At 41.2% G+C, this 20,585-nt stretch overlaps 1 protein-coding gene across 3 annotated transcripts; it reads left to right on the top strand.

The window, feature by feature from the left end:
• The first annotated feature begins 4,008 nt into the window (after positions 1-4,008).
• AURKAIP1 (aurora kinase A interacting protein 1) lies at positions 4,009-7,002 on the top strand. 3 transcript variants are annotated; one of them, XM_085298910.1, is made up of 4 exons: positions 4,009-4,095; positions 4,703-4,792; positions 5,257-5,705; positions 6,855-7,002. In XM_085298910.1, exons 2-4 carry the CDS (start codon positions 4,741-4,743, stop codon positions 6,960-6,962), a joined length of 609 nt encoding a protein of 202 aa, XP_085155036.1. In that variant the 5' UTR covers positions 4,009-4,095; positions 4,703-4,740; the 3' UTR covers positions 6,963-7,002. The 3 variants fall into 3 exon arrangements, with proteins under 3 accessions (XP_085155036.1, XP_085155038.1, XP_085155037.1); XM_085298912.1 differs by lacking the exon at positions 4,009-4,095 and adding an exon at positions 4,110-4,134; XM_085298911.1 differs by lacking the exon at positions 4,009-4,095 and adding an exon at positions 4,116-4,139.
• Positions 7,003-20,585: the final 13,583 nt, after the last annotated feature.

The following is a 20,585-nucleotide window of genomic DNA, read 5'->3' on the forward strand; positions in this document are numbered from 1 at the left end:
GTACTATATAGTACTATACAGAAATACATGCTGTTCCTGTAAAAGGTCCATGTAAGAGGCTCTTTAGGCACCTAGGGAACCCTTCTTTTGTTGAGTGTGTTGCCACCTGCCTGCAGAAACTGATCCCAGAATTTCTTTSAGACCTGTCAAGAAGACAGCCTCCTGAATCCAACCACTGGATTACCTTGATGTGAAGCCTATAGGCCTCTACCATTTTAAGGAATAGGAGGCTGACTTCTCAGCTGAAAGTTCTGCATATACAAGGTGTGCTGTGCAGTCTTGTTTCACCTTGGCTACTCTTCAGAGAGAGATTCTCATTCACCCAAGATTTGTGAGTGGTGGAGAAGGTAAGAAGGTATTAAGCAGCAGTTTTCAACTCCGGGTTTGTCAAGTGTCTCGGGGAAAGTGAAAAGACACTGGAATAAACAAGCCTATTGACAGTCAAACTCAGTATCCGAGAAAGGGTTCCTTACCTGCCGATGAAGGAATACAGTGACTGAAATCAAATCAAAGCTGAAGGCAATAGAGCTCATTGAAATGAGCTCACTTATACTTTTTTCCATGTAACTTTGTGTTTTCTGGTATTCTTGCTGAAGCAGCTGAACAGCTGTGTTGTGAAAATGGGGGATACTATTTCTTTTCAGTCACTGGATAGTAAAAGGAATAGTTGGGAATAATTAGGGCTTAAAAAGTTTTCAAAGCAGTTCCTAGTAAATGGCTGAAATCAAGTTAAAATCTTGTTAGTGCTGAGCTTTCAGGAGGTAGCTTTATATAACCATTCCTACTAAACTTTCCCGTCAGTAGTCAGCTGTGCTAGTTCTATGCTTTACAGTAGCTGTCAGTGGTTTAAAAGTCAACATGCACCTCTGGAAGAACATGAAGTTTGAGAGTGCCAGCTATCAGCTATGTCAAGATCTGAAGAATCTACAGCTAGTTACAAACATGTTAAAATCATATGTTTAGTCATCTTCCAGTGCCATGCTCAAGTTTTCCATTCTTTCTGAAAGCCACAAGAACAAACAAAACTACACTTGGCCCTTCTGAACTAACTTTACCTGCATAATTTTGGAGTTGAATGCAGATCAGTGCATACTTTTCTGTTACATTTAAAGGCAGGTTTTATCTTTCAGTGGCTGCAAATGGCTGATTTCATAAAATGCTAGTTAGACCACACAGTGATCAAGGTTGTCATGGTGTACGTCCTTGCTGGGAAAGAGCCTGGTAGCGTGAATGTATGTATGGCTGTTGCTCCAAGCCAGTTTTGTTCCTGTAGCAGCGTTCCTTTTCTGTGAAACAAAGTACAAGTGRTTTGTAAATGCACTAAGCTCTCTTCACAAGTTGTGAAATGGCATTATAGGGACACCTCTTCTGTCTGGTAAAACAGGTAAGCTGTCTGYGTTACTGCAGAAACCAACACAAACTGTCTTGTAATTAAACCCAATTTCTTAGATCTCAGTTAAACTTTGCACTRTAAAAGGTGCAGTTGAGCTCCAGCTTGTGAAAGAGAATCCTCATGTGTTACTGAGTTAGTTGATGTTTTCCAGCTCCATCAGAGAAAAGAGCTGTGGTCTCACAACTTGGGTATCTACCTCCCACTGCTCAGAAAAATGCTCTGCTAATAAGAGGACCTTACTTGTCCAGGGGAATCTGTCACTAACTCTGCTACATTACTGTTCTGTGCCCCCATTTTTCCCACCAATAAAGCAGGATAATACTCCCCCTGCCCCCTTATTTTTCCTAGGAAAAAACTTTGGAAATGAAACTTACATTGGCTCCAGTGGGATTTGATGCATTGCAGAAAAATACTCAAAATAGTAGTGTACTATAGTGCAGTGAGGTGCGGCTGTGCTGCTGCTCAATGCTTATCACTGGCTGCAGCTGGGGCATTGGGCTGGGGCTGGTGTGAGGGCTTGAGGGTGCCAGCTCTTTCCTGGACCTCATCCTTGGACATGCTGCTACCCTGAGAAGGTAACTGGGGTGGGGGGTGCTGGGGGGCTGGTAGCGCTCTCTATGCAGGGATGCTACCAGCCTGCAGCTGCTCTGTATGGCTATGGGTGGCATGTGCCAGGACTCCAYGCTCCTTGGGGCGGCTGGGCTGCTGGAGCTCACTGTCTGGGTGAACGATGGAGGGAAGCCCTGAACGGAGGTGCCAGCTAGGAGCATGTGCCCTGGCAGCTGCCAGGCAGTGCTAGCAAGGGGGACAGTGAAGGAAGAAGGCACTTCTGGAAGTGCATAACAGGTCGAGTCTCTCCAGGATCAAGCAGCAGTGTCCTGAGGTAACTGCTCAGGAGGTTTCTGAATCTAGCTGCTGAGAAACAACCAGGCAAGACTGAAATATGATTCATAGGTGGCCTTTCCAGAACCACACATTCCTACAGGTTTTTTTCCTCCCTTCTGTTCTGCATGAACTCTTGAATTAGCATTGTTTGCTTATATCACATTATATAATCTGACACTTGTCCCATATGTATTTCCCATTAGTGACTGCTTGTGGTACAAGCAGTGACTTGTAGTGACTGCATTTGTGGTACAGGAAACTAGCAGATGTATGACCTGTTGCTATATAGAAATTTCTCTGCTTAGGTGTGTGTTCTAAAGCTGCTTTAGCTGGCACTAGGAAAGTTTTTCCCTTTCAAGGGTAACATCTGGCCCTTGCATTCAGTAGTGATTTTTTTCACAGTAATGCCCTTGAATTAATTATCAGGGAAAGCTAAATATTTCCTTCAATAGGAAGAGCCACACAGATATATTTTAACACAACTTGTGTGCTTTTTGCATAGACTCCCAGTAGTTGAAGATGTTGATCTAAAAAGTAAATCTAAACGAGGAGATGAAATAGCCTTCAAATAGTGCAGTGCCCCTGGGAAGAGTTTTGGTCTGACTCTTGCTTTCAGCAGTAGAAGCCAAGAAAGACTTCTGGCAGTCATGGCTCAAGTAGGCAGAAAGTTGGTCCAGAGCCACATTCCAGTAGCCAAGTGGTGATTCTGAGAGCACTGTAGGCTCCACTGGGTGCATCATAAGCTTTTGGGGAGTAAGAGTTGTCTTTGGGGACTTGAGGTGGCTCTTTCCTCTTTGTGAGGACCTCCAGGCCACGTGCTGTGCTTTGGCAGTACATCAGTAGAAATCTCTAAAGCCAACTGACAGAATATTTCTAACAGATGATTTTGGACTCCTCAGTGAAGGGAAATCTTTATTAGACTGAAGGTACTGTAGACTCACTAGTAATATCTGCCCCATTGGCAATGCATGCAGTTGGCATCAAAGTTTGAGGTGTGCTTCCACCATGCTGCTAGTCCTTCAGCTGGCAGAGGTGATATGCTTGAGCCTCTAGAAATCGGATTCTTAGCACCAGGTACAACTGACCATCTCGTATCTTGGATTCAGTTCCTGAATGTTGCTTAAGGGTGGTATGATAAAGAAAGGCTAAGCCTTCAGTGATTTATTTTATTTATTTACTTATTGCAGGGAGAAAGCTTCTTGCTTTCACTGTCTCCAGTCAAATCATGAAAACCCAGAATATAGATTACTGCACTCCAGAGACTAGCACTGCAGGTTTGTGCACATGAAAGGGGTTTTGTTTCTTCAAGACCTGTTTGTTCCTCATGGAGGCTGGCTGTAAAGTTAAGTGACCTTTTGTTTCCATGCAAAACTGAAATATCGGTGCTTGACTTTTTTTCTTTCCAGCCGTTCAGGAGAGGGGAAAAATCGGATCCGGGCCTAAGCGCTTGAAAAGAGGAGATTCTGCTGAGCATCCCCTCAGGTACTGCCTCCCCTCCTTAGCTCCTGCGCTTTTCAGCTTGGGAAGAGGCAGGCAAAGTGCGCGGGTGGCCGCTGAGGAGTGAAGGGGACCGCGCGGTCCGCCGCTGAGCCTGTCAGAAGCGGAGGAGATCGGGGGCGGGGGAAGCTCCTTCCCCGCGACGCAGCGCGGGGCCTTGGTGGTGGTGCCGGTCCTTGCCGCAACCCCCCGCACGGCTCCGCCCCGGCCCGCAATGGCGGCGGCAACGCCGGCGGGAGCCGGTTGTGGGCGCCGCGCGCAGCCTCGGCGCGGTGGCGGCGGCCGGAAGTTCCGGGAACGAGATGGGCGGAGCGGGGATGGTGAGTAATGGCGGAGCGCGGCGGGGTGTTGAGGGGCAGGTCGGGTGTGTGCTGCGGCCTGGCGAGCGGCGGGGTTGTGCCGGGGTCCCCGGTCGGCTCCGGTGTGAGCTGGCGTCGAGGCAGAGGGAGCGGCGGGGGCCCTGCTGGCCTGGCTGGGAGAGGGCGGTGGGCCGCCATCAGAGCGCGCGTGGTTAGGCGGCTCTCTCTAGTCGTGTCCCTCGCCTGTCAGGCCGTGCCGCTCGTCCCACAGAGCGGAGGTGGCTTTGGGAACGCTCCAGCTCATGCTGTGGACACAGCGCCTTGCTACAGGGCTGGCAGAAGTGTGCCAGTGGGACAATGGCCTGCAGTTGTCTTGTTTTAAACTCGAAACAGCAGAAACTGTATTAATCATCTGTGAAACAGCTACAGGGCTCTAAGTGCTTGTGCGTCAGGCCCCTACAGCAGAATACAGCCCTGTGTTGGTCAGACAAGAAGGATATTTAGAGCCTATGTCAGCCCATCTGTTTGGGGTTTTGAGTTAAATTTAGAGGATTCTTTTTGAAATGTTAAAAGTAGCGTGTTTGCTGCATAGAATAAATGTACTTTTTTTTTTTTTTTTTTTTAACAGTCACTACTGAATCTGGCAGAGCAAACAAGGTGGAAGAAATGTTAGTATCACAACTGACTTCTCATTTAGTGAAGGCTTCACGAATTGCAGGTAAATAAATACTGTGCAACCTGCTTTTCTATTTTTTTTTCCYGGGATAATTAATCTCCCAGAAGTTCCTTTTCCAACAAGCAATGCAGGAGTGGTCAGGTTGCCTGTTKTTTCAGTTGTCTTGGGATGTTGGTRAATCTCTAGTCTGTTGTTATGGTGTAATTCTGTTTTAACTTTTTAAACTTAGGAGGAAGGTTTAATTCAGAGAACWATTTGTAGTCTTTTCAAATTGTGCTTTCCTTACACTGCTTATACAGTAAAACTTTGAATAACATAATTCTTTCAGATAAACTTATGGTAATGTAAGTAAAGTTAAGAAATACTTTTTTGTTTTTATGGAGAAAAAATGATTACTTGTAAGCAGCTTCCTTTATTAGATTATTTTGGCTATAATAGGGCAGTGCTTATGTTAAGATAACRTTTGAAAATTCTGTCTATTAAGTGAAACTGTTTCCTTCTCAAAGGACACCTTTTGCCAAGGTCAGTCTCTTCCATTCTTTGTTCTCATTCTACATCTGCAAAGTATAGCACTCAGCCATCTAATAAGAATGGAGTCCAACCTCAGCGATGGAATGCGCTGGACCCTGAGCTGGAAGAGATGCTGGTCCCCAGAAAACTGTCCATCAGCCCTTTAGAAAGCTGGCTAACAGTTAGATACTTGCTTCCTAAAGCAGAAGTCATCAATGTTCACGAAAAAGTAGACTATGAACCTATCCAGCAATATGACTGTCCGACATCTGATGTGGGAGCTGAGGTGGAGGAAGGGGAAGGAACACTTGGCAATAGGCTTGAATGTAAGAATGTTTTGAAGATCCGCAGGAGGAAAATGAACCGGCATAAGTTCAAAAAGTTGCTAAAGCGAAGAAAGTTCATACGGAGGAGAATAAAGGAAGGTCGTAAGAAGAAACGTCAGGTAAGCTTGGATTAAAGAGAACAACGTAAATGCGTCTGCTTCACAAACTGGCCTCTGTTTCTTTTAGGTATGGAAGGAAAATTTTGGATAGAGTTGATTTAGGGGAAAACAGCAGCATCTCTGAGAGCCTTGATGAATCCAGTATTTACTAGTACTTTTTTTTTTTTTGTTCCGTGTTTCTAATTAGTTTAACCTGGATATCTTYAGAAATCATAATTTAGAATATTTCTGTGATTGTAAACAGATAGATGTGATAGTGGCTGTGCATGATTTTTCTTGTATAACAGTAACTTGTAAAGATAAGTGGCTAATAGAAAAGAATCGTTCATGTGTGTACGTATAAATCATTAATTCATCAGCTTCCAGTATATCTGGGAGGCTGTTTTAGTCTTAATTTCTTGCCTGTCTTATCAGCATCAAGTGGTTCCACAGAGCCACTTCAGAGAGAATATCCTATTTTCTTCCATCTAGAAACCTTTTACCTCTCTTAATAGAGGGGGTAGAGGAAGACATAGGCCTTCTTTCAGATCATTACAGATGTTTTTATTGACTATTCAGCATTGCCTTTCAATAGTCTGTTAGGTCTGCCATGCTATAGTTTTTTATTTCCTGTTAATTTTTCCCTATACTTAGACATCTCTAAATGCTCGAGTACTACATTTAGAAGCTAAATGTACTTCCACATCTTCAAATTTGTGGGAAGCAGGCTTGAACACATTACAGTGATGAATCCTCTTGGTTTTCTTACGGTTTTATCATCTGTGTTTTCAATTTTCCTAATACAAGATTCTTAACCAATACTCTCAAGCTTCTTGTGTTTCAGATATTGAGGGGCAGGTTTATCTCAGTTGGTTAGAGCATGGTGCTGCTAATGCCAAGGTCGTGGGTTTAATCCCTGTACGGGGCTATGCTGAGGGTTGGACTAGATGATCTCCAGAGGTCCCTTCCAACCTTAACATTCTATGATTTCTGTATTTTTTGCAATAAGGCTAACTGTATTTTGACGAATAGAATAAGCTGCCCAGATAAAAACATCTGTTTCCTTCATACAGATTTTACTTGGCTTCTCCTTGGGCTACTTTGGGAATGACTGACTGAYTGAGTATTGCTTCTAAGCTGTATTACCTTTTTCTTTTTTTCCTTTTTCAGATAAAGTTTGAGAAAGATTTGGAGCGCATCTGGAAAAGAGCTGGTTTGAAAAATCCTCCGTCGGGATGGCAAACACCCAAGATATTTTTGAAAAGTTCAAAGAGATAAAAATGCTTGTAATAAAGTTTGATCTATAACTTAAAAGAAATCTGCTTACTTAAATATTTTTAATTAAACCTTTTTCTGAACTTGATGATATTAGCAGGAGGTTACTTTACATCTTGGTAAGCAATTTTCTGAGGGCAAACCTGGTGTGGATGTGCTTTTCCTCCTCAAAAAAATGTTTTGAGCCACTTTGCAGTGACTTGGTGCTGCTCTGTGCAGTGACTTGGTGCTGCTGTTACCAATGTGCTTTTGAGCAAAGATCTCTCTTAGACTGTAGCTGAACTTACGAAGTTTCTATTTAAGATTAGACTGAACAGTGTATGATTAAAAACAACCAGCTGTGGGAGATGAAATACAAAGTGAAAGAACTCTTTTGATGGTTAGTGTAACTRTATAAAACACCAGCAATTTGAAAGGTTATGTTTAAAATGACAACATTCTTTTATAGCCTTACTATAGAAGGCCTGCTACTTAATAACAGTTACAGTGAAATAGGCGTTGGATCAGGATTGCATTAAATATTTCTGCAGAAGAGCTTTCATTTTCACTTGCTTGAAGCCTTAGTGTGAGGGTGAGGCATTGTATGAGCAGCCTTAAAAGGCAAATCTATTTTTTTTCCTGTTCTGTTCGCACTGAGAACATCTGTTTAAGAGCTTGCTATTCACTAACAGCAAAAACTGCTTTTCTTGCCTCTTGTAATCAGTTGTTTTTCCATGATGGAAGAGAATAATGAAAGCAGTGAAAAAWATGGATATTTATTTTAAACCCTGACAGTGGACTTGATATCTGGACTGTGTTTTTGGTTCTGCTTTGATTTTGTATTTGAGGCAGTTACTTTCTTGTGTGTGCTTTAGTTCCTGTTTGTATCTCAGTAGATAGGTGTGGGGTAGACTGATGTCTAAAAGGAAAGAGGGGAAAAAAATTTAGGTTCATTCTGCAGCCTATAGGGGAGTTARGCTGAAAGTATGTTCCTTTTATCTACTAGGAGCAGAATGCTTGACTAAACCGAAAAGGAAGAAAAGAAAGGAAAGCAAGCTGAGGAACTCGCTGCTACAAACTACAGTTTCATCTAGCTGCAGGAAGGACAGGTGACTCCTAGCATATAATATAGTGAAATTTTCTGAGGTTCTGGGTATTATTCTCTGATGTAGCTAGCAGAAGTCTATATAAAACAAGCATTTCTGGATGATGAGCAYGGTAGTTTAGTCCATTGTTCTGTAGGCATCTGTGCAGCCGGAAGACATCTACTGCTCTGTCGGTAGATGGTAGTAAAGTCACAGCCTCTGAAACTCCTTAATAATAGCTGCAGAAGCTCTTTGGATTTTTCTGCAGCTATTCTAAAGAAAATGTATACCCTGCTTTAAAAATCAWTTAATCAAGCCAGAGAACTGTTGGCAGCATGAGAACTATGTTGGAGTCCTGTAGAAAACATGTCACTAGCACATTTTTCATAGTTTCTTTTTTTCAGACTATATATTAATAGTAGATAATTTTGATCAGATAATTAAAAAGCTGTTTTTCCTCTTCATGCTTTCCAAAGGTGCAGTTGCTTTTAACCAAGTCCAATAGGACACTCTCTTGCTGTCTGTTCTCAGGATTTGAATAAGGAAGATGATCTCCAGCCCTGTGCCTTAAAAACTTACCAAACAAGAGAAAATGAAGTGTTGATTCTGGCTGACAGGCTGTGTTAAATATGCAGAGTACATCTAGGTGTTTCTAATCTGTCAGTACACTTTTCTGCACGAGGATGCATAGATGAAAGACTGAGGCYTGATACAGATAGCACCTTTGGAGTAAGGTCCCTGTCTTCTTGCCCTGATGACATTTGTTCCTAAGAGCCTTTATCCCAGCATTGTTTTACACTCTCATTCCTACTGCTCCTTTTACTACTAGTCCAAGCTTAACATCTGTTTGTCTAGGGAAAAATACTAATCAGTTTGCACATTTCAAGAACATTTCTGGCTGCTGAAGTGTTGAGATGCTTAATAATTACACTGAGCAGAAGATTTTACAGAAGACAGTGGTAGCATGCCCAACTTTATTTAATGGTGATACACCTCTGCATTATTATAYGTTCTTGCTAACCAGAAAATGTCAAAGTCTTGGTTTCTTTTTTTTTTTCTTTTAATCTGAGAAGTACTGGTCTATCATTCAAATTTTTAGYATAGCAAAAATGAGCTTGGATAGCTGCAGTTGATTCCAATTTTGAGGTTTACTCCTCCTTTATTTTCTTTTTGTTTTGCTTAATAACATCACTTGCATCTTCTTTATTTCTCATGTTCCACTGCAAATGAACTCTTGTTACCTAACAACCTTTTTGTTATATTAGGGTATCTCTGGTGAATTGCAAATCTCTGCTATATAAGYAATTTTATTAAATGATATGCTCTCTAAATAGTAATCTAGCCCTCTAAATGGTRATCTGCCAAGTGTAGTCATTACTTTTATATCTATTAGATGTAATTACACAACCATCTATGGAAGTCTGGAAGTACAGTGTAATTTACAAAGGGGGTTTGTAAACCAACCCTAGGAAATTACTATAAAATTTAATTCCTGTGACCAGTCTTAGTTATCTAAATGTTGTATTCCTTTTTGCTGAAATATCTCAAAGCATGTCTATCTGTCTTTCTGTGGTAGATACTGCGAAGACTCTTTATCCTATGTGGCACTAATCAGGTAGTATATAGGGTTATATAAACTTGCTTTGACTCTTTACCACAGGATGCAATTTTCTAGTCCTTGTTACTTTCTTTTTTTCTCATTTTACTAATTAGGGAAAATGAGATAGAAGAAAACTGGATCTGTTTGTCTGTAGGGGAAGCACTAATGCATAATATTCTATTCACAAAGCTTTGTTATGAGTTGCTGTTTCTCCCAAAAATATACATGTATCAGTCTACCTGCACATTTAATATATGAAGCATGTATGTGCATGTGTAGATGTGATAGCAAAAAAAAGCACTGTAAACAGGAAAGGTTTCTTTTTTATCATTCTGAAAATATTTAAGGCTGGAAGATTTCTCCATCTCCCTATTATTCTGCTGTTCTGAGAGGAAATGGTTGAAAGTCAGCAGGAGGCTGATAGAGGAATTCATGCTCTGTATTACAGAGACTGGAGATACCCAGTGAAGATAGTGATTTATATTTGAAACTATGCCTGAAAACCATGGTTCCAGAAAGATCCCTCAAAACTGGAATGTGAAACCAATTACACTCATGCTTACATCCCTAGTTCTCGGATTGCGCGTACTTATATGCGGACAGCAAGCTTAGTTAGCTGAGCAGAACATCCAGTTTGCTAGTTCTATCACAATGATTGGGTTTGTGCTGAAATGAGATAGGCTATAAAATAGGAAGTCAGCTGACATCAGAAGGGATGAAAGTTCTGAACTTTGTTCCTCCTAACCAAAGCATTGTATTATAAACAGGCTTTCTCCCTTTCTGAAAGGTCAAAATGCAACAACTTGATGATATCAGACATCTGATACAGGATTAAATCTGTGGCAGAAGTACCATCTCTTTGCAGTGCTAATGAATAGGAGATGTTAGCAAAACTCTATAGAGTTTAGTTGACCTGGGTAATGATGGCTCTCACTAACTGGGTACATTTTTTTAGGATTCTGCTCTAGAAAACGTGTTGGTCCTCTGCAGTTTTTAAGGGGCTTCTTGCCACAAAATAGCAACTCCTCCTTCCACACAGATGAATTCAATATAATTTACAAACGATGTGTGGTGGGATTTGCATCTAGCCAAACTCAGCACAGTCTTTCTGAATGCACTGAAATTCCWCTTATTTCAATAGCTGAGAAATGGGGCATGTTTGCATACAGGAAATGAGACAATCAGAACTTGCAAAAATCAGACTGCTTGCTGCAGCTTTTTTTTTTTTCTTTCAAGTGTTATGTTATCAAGCACAATCCACAGTAGGTTTGCTCAGCAAAGCAAAGGAAGAGCCCAGAGCAACTGCTAGKATGTTGTGTACCTATACAATTTCTTTGTAATTCACAGTGGTACAGCTGAAGAGGTGTTAGCAATGACTGGAGATTTTTAGAAGGCTAATGCAACTGAGGTCTGTGATACTGATGAGAGAAGAAAGTTTATTTCAATTATGTTTTTATAAAGGTTGCAACCACACTGAGATTTTAATACTGTTTCAGTGCAGATGGGGACAGGGAGCCAAGAGGCTTGGTCCATTTGGTAACAAGGATTGAACCTCAGATGGGTGAAAGGTTGAAATGTGTATAAGTATCTGAAGGGAGACTCTTCAGTGGTGCCCAGCAATAGGACAAGAGGCAATGGGCACAAACTGAAACACAGGAAATTCCATCTGAACATAAGGAAAAACTTTACTGTGAGAGTGACGAATACTGCAACAGGTTACCCAGAGAGACTGTGAGGCCTCCATCCTTAGAGATATTCAAAAGCCTCCTGGACATAATCCTGGGCAACATGCTCTAGGTGACCCTACTAGAGCAGGGAGTTGTACTGGATGATTTCCAGATGTTCCCTCCAACCTCAACAATTCAGTGATTCTGTGATTTATAGTGTTTATAAACTTCAGCAACCCATCAATTTGGCTTCATCTCTTCATGCACAAACTGCAGCTGACTGTAGCAGTCTTCTCTCCTTACAGCATTAGTGGATGATCTAGTGGGCACCTTTGATGGCAAATCAAGTTCCTGCTATTCAGGCAGCGGTATGTGAACCTCCAGTGGTCTGGAAGCTGTGGCAGATTTCAGCTCTGTATAGCAGCCATTGGTTCCAGTTCTCCACATAAATAGGCTTCTTGGTATTTGTCTGCTGTAGTTTTGACTCACTTCAAATATTTTCTGTTCATCTCTGATTGAGTCTGCCCTAGGAAAAAGGAGAGTCCAGCAATCAGTAAAGAGGGTTCCATTCCTTGGAAATCTTGAATTTACCCCAAAGCATGTTGAATAATCTGCTAGCTGTTAAATTAGCCCTGAGGCCATGGAAGCAATGAGCCTGAGCTCACAAGTAGCCTGTCAATTAATACTATCCTTGGCACAGACAGAAGGGCAGTTTGCTGACTGTCTAGGGAGCAGTCATGTGAGGAGAAATGGAGTAGACTGTAATGGTAGCTTCAGCTCCTTGAGACCAGATCTGAAGCTGATCCAAACCAGGTTGTAACAGGGCTGGGGATTTTACACTGAAGAAAACACTAATTTCAATTGAGGCTAGTTGGAGTTTGGGTATGCTGCTTCAATCCTAAAGCATGGAGAGGCCTGGAAAAAAACTTGCCACCTCTTAGTTTGTGCTAGTGCTACCCAGACAATGAAACCTTGTTAGGCTAATGGACTTTCTTCAAAAAGTCCAGACTGAAAGAGGCCTATGTTATGTTTGCTGGCAGTGATTTCAGCTATGATTTCATAGGAGCAGATGTGTGTATTGAAGTGCTAAGGACAGGCTGTGAGATGCCCAGTAAACCTGGTTGTACACAGCTATAGCAGCAAATGTGAAGGGAGATATTCTTCATGCTTTTGTATTGGCTGCTGATAGGTAATGTGCCTAGGAACCTAGGCTTCTTCAGTAACGCGCAGGGCTGGTGCCTTGTCCTTTGCTGTCTCAGAATTTCCATGCAGACTATGGCTCTGGCACTGGAAGTGCAGTTCTTATTGTGTCTGTATTGTGGATGATGCTAGCCTTTCTTCTGTTAGTAAACCAAGGCCTGTCTTAGATGAAAGAGTACATGCCATCAAGGCCATGTCAGCGAATGTTTATGAGCACCTGATGTACAAAACACACCTTTCAGGGGACTATAAGACATTGGTCCTGCTGTTACTGAGCTGGCTTTTTATAGTAATTATTAAAAAYCCAGAAGCAACATTGCACAATAATTTCTGAGCAGAAACAGTGTGTACCTTTACATTGGTGAGCTAATGGAGACACCCTCATGTTAATAACAGTGTCAAAAAGATACTGGGTTAAGTAGGTGTATGTACATTGGCTTCAGTAGCTCTGAGCTGGTCCTTTTCTAAATATGAAGTCGACTCTGCTTTTGCAGGTGTGAACCTCAATCCATGTCTTGCAAACTTAATAAACCATACTTGTTTATAACTGAAAATCTTGCCAGAGTGATCTTACTGATCTTGCAAGCATCGCCTATAGTTTAGTAACATTACATCTTTATTTTATTTGGCCACTCATGCTGTTCTGCTGTTGGCATTTCTGTTCAAATTTTAAAATAACCTTGTTTGAATTTGCTTAGGCTGAGTGTGGTCAAACATTCTCCAAAAATACCAGCACTTAGTACTTAACCTGGAGTTTTGCATTTGCAGGATTGAAACGGTTTTGAAGAAGGGATTCTGCTCTTTCCATTGAAAAAAGTTTCAATGACTGCAGCTCATGTAGACTTCTAAGTTAGCTTTAGGCAAAAGTGTGCTGGCTCTCTTATGGAGGCCTTCTTTCTTTCTTGCCTTTCCCCTTAAGATAAGGGAAGAAAACTGAAACAAGGAGTACTGTGAATCAGAGAGCTTAAGACCATCTGATACGTCTATCTTGTGTCAATACCCTGAAATTAGACTGGATTTTGTAGTCTTGCCCACAGCATGAGCACTAATGCCTCTTTCCTCTTTGCTCTTATTCTCACAGAACTTGTAAGAACTGTAAAATTGAGACATGTCCCCTTCTCTGAAATGTAGCCAAAATTGACTATTGTGTTTCAAAAGGACAGGAAGAAGGGAGGAAGGAGGAGTTTGGATGGATGGATGACTATAATTGCATGTACCTTGTTTCTTTAGGAAATTGGTCTAAAATTTAAGTAGAAATGAAATATTAGAAAATGGGAAAAAATAACTAAGACTTTTTTTTTTCACTTGTTCAATAAACAGGTCTTTTTGCAGCTCAGGCAGGTCTTGTGCTGGAGTGTCACTGCCTTTGGTATGTCTTGGTCTGGAGAGGACTTAGCAGTCTGGATATTTCTCAGGAGCAGCAAGCATTTCTGAGTCCTGTAACTGCTCACAAATTGATTTTAAGCCAAGTGTGCTGAGTCCTGAACAAGGAGTCAGCACATAAGGTGAAAAGTAATAACTTGGCATTCCTAAGGTTTATTTTAAGGTAATTAGCAATTCATGGCAGGATGCTTCTGGTTGAGCTGTATCACCAGCTAGTGAGGAATTAGTTAAATTTGAAGAATAAGCAGTTGTGGATGAACATGCCAAAGGAATAACAGTAAAAGGGGCTAGAACTGTTATGGTCAGCAATGCAACTGTATAAACAGTACTGTGTTACTCACCAGCTCCATTCCCTGGGTGCTATTGAGTCAGAGCTCTTTTCTCTACTGACAAAAGGTTTTCACTGYGCTGAGCACTGAGGGAGCCAGTTCATTATGGGACAGCCATCTGGAGTCTGTTCAGCAGCAAAATCGTCAAATACATCCTGAAGGCAGAATCTGTGATTGGTCACAAGCATCTTCCCCCAGGCTTTGTGGGCCTTGATTTGGCTTCCTAGGTCATTCATACTGTTTCAGTTATTGTCCAGAAGATGTTTCTGCAGATGATCTTTTCCATTGCTTTCCTTACAGAGGTCTGACAGGGTATCCTCCAGAGAACACTCAATGTCTAATTTTACTGTCTTTCTGTGATGTAAGATAATGACCTGTTTTATTATCGGCATCCTGCTATCTGTAAGACATTCTGCTGTGGGCCATCAGAAGGTAGGACAGAGTTAAATGCATCCTGCTTTCTGATAATACTGTCCATTCCTTGGGGAAGGGAAGAGAGTCCTATCCCTCAGAAAGATAGGAAAAGCTTTCCCTCCTGAGGAATTTGTGAAGAGACTTGAAACTGTGAAAAGAAAGCAAGCAGAAAATTACAGTCTTAATATCCCTGCCTTGGGTGCATCACTTCCTGCTTGAGTGATTTCTGATTGTGAAATAGGACTGGGGATTGGAAAGGAGAGCAAATAAAAATATACATATGTAGTTTTCAGTGCATAGACAACTGCTTCTGGGAGATAGGCTAAAATAACTTGAACATCTTTATGCTATATTGATGGGTGAATATATATTGCTTCGTTCAGTATTGTAGCTCTCTTCATCTCAGAGTAGAAGCTTTAAATGAGCTTTACTTTTTCCTTCCCTCTTCCCTTCTTGAGATGCTATCTGTTACCCAGTCATACACAGGAAGGAATGACAGGTTTCATGGCTCTGCAGAGCTCTGTAAGTTTGTACAGTTATGCACAACTGTGAGGAGCTGGACTGGGAAAGAGCAGTACAAAGCATGTCTGCTTTAAGTTGGACTGGTACAATTTGCTCCTAGCAAAGCTTTCTCCTGTGTGCCTGCCTAGCAGTTAATCCAAGATGAGCATTCAGGTTTCAGGTTTATGTTTGGAGAGAGGAATGGGATCTGTCCCACTGAGCCAAGGGAAATTGTCCCATTTCATTCTAAAGATACTGCAAAGAGTGTAAAACAAGCAAAAGGAGAGCCAGTTTGTTCACTGTGCGTTCCTGCCCAGAGTAGGCTAAAGTCAGCTCAGATATACTTATGTTTGGCTCGATCCTGTCAGTGTCTCTGGAGCCTATAAACTGCACTGAAGAGGTGTAGTATGTTTGATGAGAGAAGCCTTTTCCCTTTTGCATCTAGTTTTCAGAGACCTGTAGCAATGTTCTTAAAAGTGTAAGTGCATTTTTCCTCACAACTACCAATTCTGTCCTGATTAAGATGGCAAGTTTTGCAATGATGGAAGCTTTGACTCCTACTGAAGGGCAGAATTATGTGCTTGAATCTTTGAGAGTAATTGACAATGTCACAATATCTTTAGGTTRGTGGGGAGGTGGTCTCCAGGTGGGTATCTTTCTTTTCTCTGTCCTTAACTATTATATAGTGGATTTTATTCGGTGAAGCACTGCAGTGTTCCACTCCAGAATGGCTAAATTTTTGTCATGGGTGAACGTGATCACTTTGAACAGTGCTTTGCCATTTCTGGGTGAACGTAATATGGAAATATTCCTTCAGTTTCTCTACAAAGTGGTAACAAATGACATCAGCTTAGTGTGCTTCAGACAAATGCTTCTATTTTTTTTTAACTGCCGTGCACAATAACTGAGACACTCATGTATATACCTCCTTTATTCAAATACCAATATGAGCCAAGAATGGAGCCAGGAAGTACCAAAGGAACAGTCTTCTCTTGTTTCTCCAAAAAAATGATGCTAAAAAGTTAAATTGAGTAGTGTACTACAATACTCAGATCTCTCAATAGAAGGAGTGATAGTGGGTCAAGCAGGTAGGTTTATTGGCAAAAATATACTCAGAGTGTCTGATTTCTAGAGGAGGCAAAACCAGCAGTGCTCTGTTTTCTTCAATGAAGTTAAGGATGTCTGGGTCCTCTAAAGGCTTGAATCTAAAGCAAATACACAATTCTTGCAGTGCAGGGTTTTAAAAGTTGGCCAAGCRCTATGTTTGTGTGCCTGAATTAGGCAGCAAGCTCATACTGCATTGTAGAAAGTAACTCCTTTCAGCTGAAGTATTTTTATTTTAAACAAAGTGGCCTGAAAACCTGAGGTAAGTAATAAAATTCTCGGAGGCAACCTTTGAGCACAATTTTCAGAGCTAAGCTATTATTTCCACTTTTTCTTAGTCATTTCTGATCTTAAAATAAGATGTGCCTGGAATGCCACTAGTTAATTATTTTAGGCAGGCACAACAGAAGAACTACAATTACTGTGGGGAATGGAATCCCCCTTCAAAAGCTCTTTGTACCAGAACACTGTTCCCATGTAGAGATGTTGTCCCTAGAGACCTAAAGATGTGGTTTGAGGCACAAAGCTGTTGGTCAGAAAGTGGACTAAAAGTGGCATCTCTCAGTTAAATGTGCCCCCTCCATGAGTACTTCCAGGGCTTCTGGTTCTTCATAGAAACACAGTGCTGTGTGCTTGTGGCTTAGGTCTTTTCCATGTTGAAGAAACGTGACCTAGTGCTGCTGCCTATGTGGGTGGTTGCTGGAGAACTCCTTTATTGGGAAATGCTCTGTTTAGCACACTGCACTAGCACTAAATAAATGCTATTAGTCATCACTGCTTTTAATTTTTTTCCACCATGGAAATTTAGCAGGTGACTGTTGTGAGATAGACAAACAAAAATAGGGAGTTAGAGAGGGCAATAATGATTACAGAGTCAAAGCCTGTTTATGTAATTGTGAATGTTTGTCCTGGCTTCAGAGTACTTTGATTCAGCACTGAATGTGCTCCTTGGTTCAGTGAAAGGAGAGCAAAACCACAGGGCTTTTTAGTGCTGTATCTTGCAATCAGGTCCTGACAATACTGTAACTTCTGTGCTGGGAATTTCTTGGCATAAAACTGTCAGCCTCGATTTCTCCATGCTAGACTTGTGTTGATCAGTGTCCTATATGAAATTCTAGCCCTGCAGCCAGAGACTCCACTAGTAGGTTATTCTGCCTGTAGTGAGAATTAGAGGAGCATGGTTCTGATTGTGCTGTGTTCATGGTCAGTTGGGACTATGGTGTGGTCAGTCTACTAGGCAGGTTCTAGGGGTATGTAATTGAAGAGTCCTGCACAGGTGTACAGGATTACTGAACACTGTTCTTAAATGTCACTTGGGCCAGTTGTGTTCCATCTTTTCCTCAGGTCCTGCCTTCACTGTGAGGATTAACAGCTTCTATGTAAACTCCCTTGAGAACCGGAATGAAAAAAGTTGTGCAAGATGGAAGTCATTTCCTAACACCCAGAGTGTTGCTTAACTGAAAGCTGGAAAGCCAGGCTTGCTTATTTGGCTTCTCTTTTCTCTTCAGTCCTGAAGCACTGTCCTGTTTTCTTTCTTTTTTGGAACTTGAGAAACTTCAGGAGCTTTATCCAGATCAGTTACCCACAGAAATGAGTAACAACAAGGTGGAGTGTCACAGTTCTGAGCTGTTGCCTTCTTTCATATTTCTTAAGACAAACACATTGGCTGAGTAAATGTTCACAGAGGTGACTTGATCCCCCTGTCATTTCCTCCTCATTCTTAGTGCTGTYTCCCATCTGCTGAATTGGACCAGGACTAGGTATCTATCCATGGGTGTGTGGGGGGTGCTAGTGGATTCAGTGTAGGTTTGAAAAAGCCAAGACTCCACAGAACCACTGCTCTCATGGGAGTGAGTCAGTCCTATGTCATAGACTGCATACCCTTCTGTCTCAGGCACTTGATATTCAGAAGTTAATTTTGGGATGTCTCATTAGTCTGCACAGATCTATAAGATTTGGAGGCACTCAGATGCAAGCAATGGCTTTTTACAAGCTCTGAAAAAATCTGCCTACTTTCCAGCAATGCACAATTGCTGGCTGCTGCTGTGAACATTAGAGGAAGATTAATGTATACATGCACAGAACCAACTTCTGAAGTCATGACTGATGGTAACTCCARTTCAGGTTTTGCTGTTTTTCCATCTTCTGAGTAACTTGATGGTGCATGTTGTGATTCTGAGCCTAATACCTGCTTTTTTTAATTCTGTGTGTTGAAGGCACCACTGGCTTGCTCTCATAATGTTGGAAGATAAAGTACTTCATAATAAACAAAACAAAACATTTTCTTTTTGCTATTACCTCCTGAAAAGAAGCAGGATGTAGTAATGACTGTTGCTATTCCTAGGGAATCAAGKTTCTAGAAAAATCTGAGGGGCATGATGGATGCGACAGCTACTTTGAAGTTAAAAATCATGATTCTGACTGAATGCATTTTGTYTCCCAGAGTTCTGTGTATCGTTGAAGCTTTCCAGAGTTGAAAGACTCTGGAAAAAGAGATTTTTGTTTAACTTTGCCCTTCAGTTTGCTTCCTTGGCAATGTTGGCAGTCCTGTATGCATGAGTCCTCACACTGGCCAGGATTTTCTAGGCCGCCTGAGAGGACAGAGGCAGCAGTCTAGGGAGTAATATGCTATTAGGCTGAAAGGCAGCTGGTCTGAATTGTATTCCTGATTCTGCCACTGATCTGCTGTGTGTTCTTCAGTGAGTCATTTCCTTTTGTGCTGTATGTCTCCCTCCTGCTCCTGTCTGTCTGACTACAAAATTTTCCTAGCAGGAGCTGCCTGTGCTACGTGTGTAGAGCTTGCCCCTCTGGAGCAACTGAACGCTGGCATGATGCTACCAATAATATGCAAAGATGAATAAGGAAGCAGGAAAAAAACCCGTACAATCTGCTTTTAGGTTGCTTATTTAAAGCCATTTTAATAAAAACAATCAAGACAAGTTACTTTAAAATCAGCTCTTTTTATACTGGCCTGTAAGGAAATTATTTTTGTAGAGAACTGAGTTCCCAGGTTTCCCTTTTCGCATGTTTTGGCATATGCCAAAAAAGTTATCTAACTTAAGAGAAAACTATAATTTACATGTGCTTTGAGGACGTTAGTGAGGTGTTTCTTCGTGTCTTGATTTCCGTTTCTGGTTTGCTTGCTTGCTTGTTTGTTTTTTCCCATTTCTAATTTGTTTGGTCTATGTGTTCTTTAGGGTGAAGGACTTTGATTCTGCATGTACCTTCTCTGTCACAAGGGAATCCTGAAAATGGTTGATGCCTGTAGACATGAAATTTAATAACAACTGTGCTACTTGATGTCTGAGAAAATGCTGGCTGCATGTGTGGAATTCTTCTTCAGTGGCTAGCGTAGTTATAAGATCACAGCTCATATTATGGTTATGTAATAGAGCTACTCCATTAGCTTGAACAGGAGGCACCACTGTGGTGCAGGAGACTGTGGATTCAAACCTTGATTATGATTTATGAACTAAAATCAATTCAAAAGAAATTAAGAGATAGAGGCCAGTACTCTAGTCCCCTCTTGATCAGGTACTTTAGACAAAGGCTTTGCCTGCTAAGATCAGGGAGGTTGTGCTTTAATAAAATACCATAAAAAAAACTCAGTAAAAGAATGYATTAATCTACTGGAGTTCAGGTAACTTAAAACTTATCCTAATTGCTTCTAATTTAGATGCTTGCTTTGGAACAGTGTGAAATTTGATGCTGATGCAAAAGAATTGTGTTTCTTTTAAGAAGATTCATTATTTACAACTTTTTGACAGTGATTTTTACAGGCTATGAATTGCATGAACCATTGTATCAATAGGCAAATCTGTCCAGCACCAGAAAAGAACACTTTATGAAGCAGAGCTATGTAGGATAAACAGAAATAAAATACCAAGCCAGCTTCAGCCTCCTGTGGTGAAGAAAAAGAGGAAAGGAAGGAGGAAGGGAAGAAAAAGAGAAGAGGAACAGAAGCGTTTTCTTCTGTTTTAATGAAAGGGGTAAATAAATTTCAGCATTACCTAAAGTTCCTGAGAGATAGGATTTAATGGTTGGGTAGATCTGGAAATGTTTTGTAGAACACAAGATTTTATGAGAAAGATCTTTGACTAGAGTAAGCCTATACAAACTGACATGGACCTACTTTATACCTGATGAGTATCTGCCTCTTACGATCTTTCAGGCACACAAATCTATTTGGCTTTTCTTCCACACTGAACCCAGTCTTCTGGAATTTGTTGTGGAAAAAATCACCAAAGTCCTATTTTATCTTGGAAAAATAATCTTCAGGCTTCAGTCTGGGGAAAAAAAATATATCTTTTGGTTTCCTGGGCAATTTTTCTGTTTTTCTAAATTGGTTTCTATTAATGGTTTTG

Source organism: Rhea americana, unplaced genomic scaffold (assembly GCF_003343005.1).
Source record: "Rhea americana isolate MKP2758 unplaced genomic scaffold, rheAme1 scaffold_143, whole genome shotgun sequence".
Lineage (NCBI taxonomy): Eukaryota > Metazoa > Chordata > Aves > Rheiformes > Rheidae > Rhea > Rhea americana.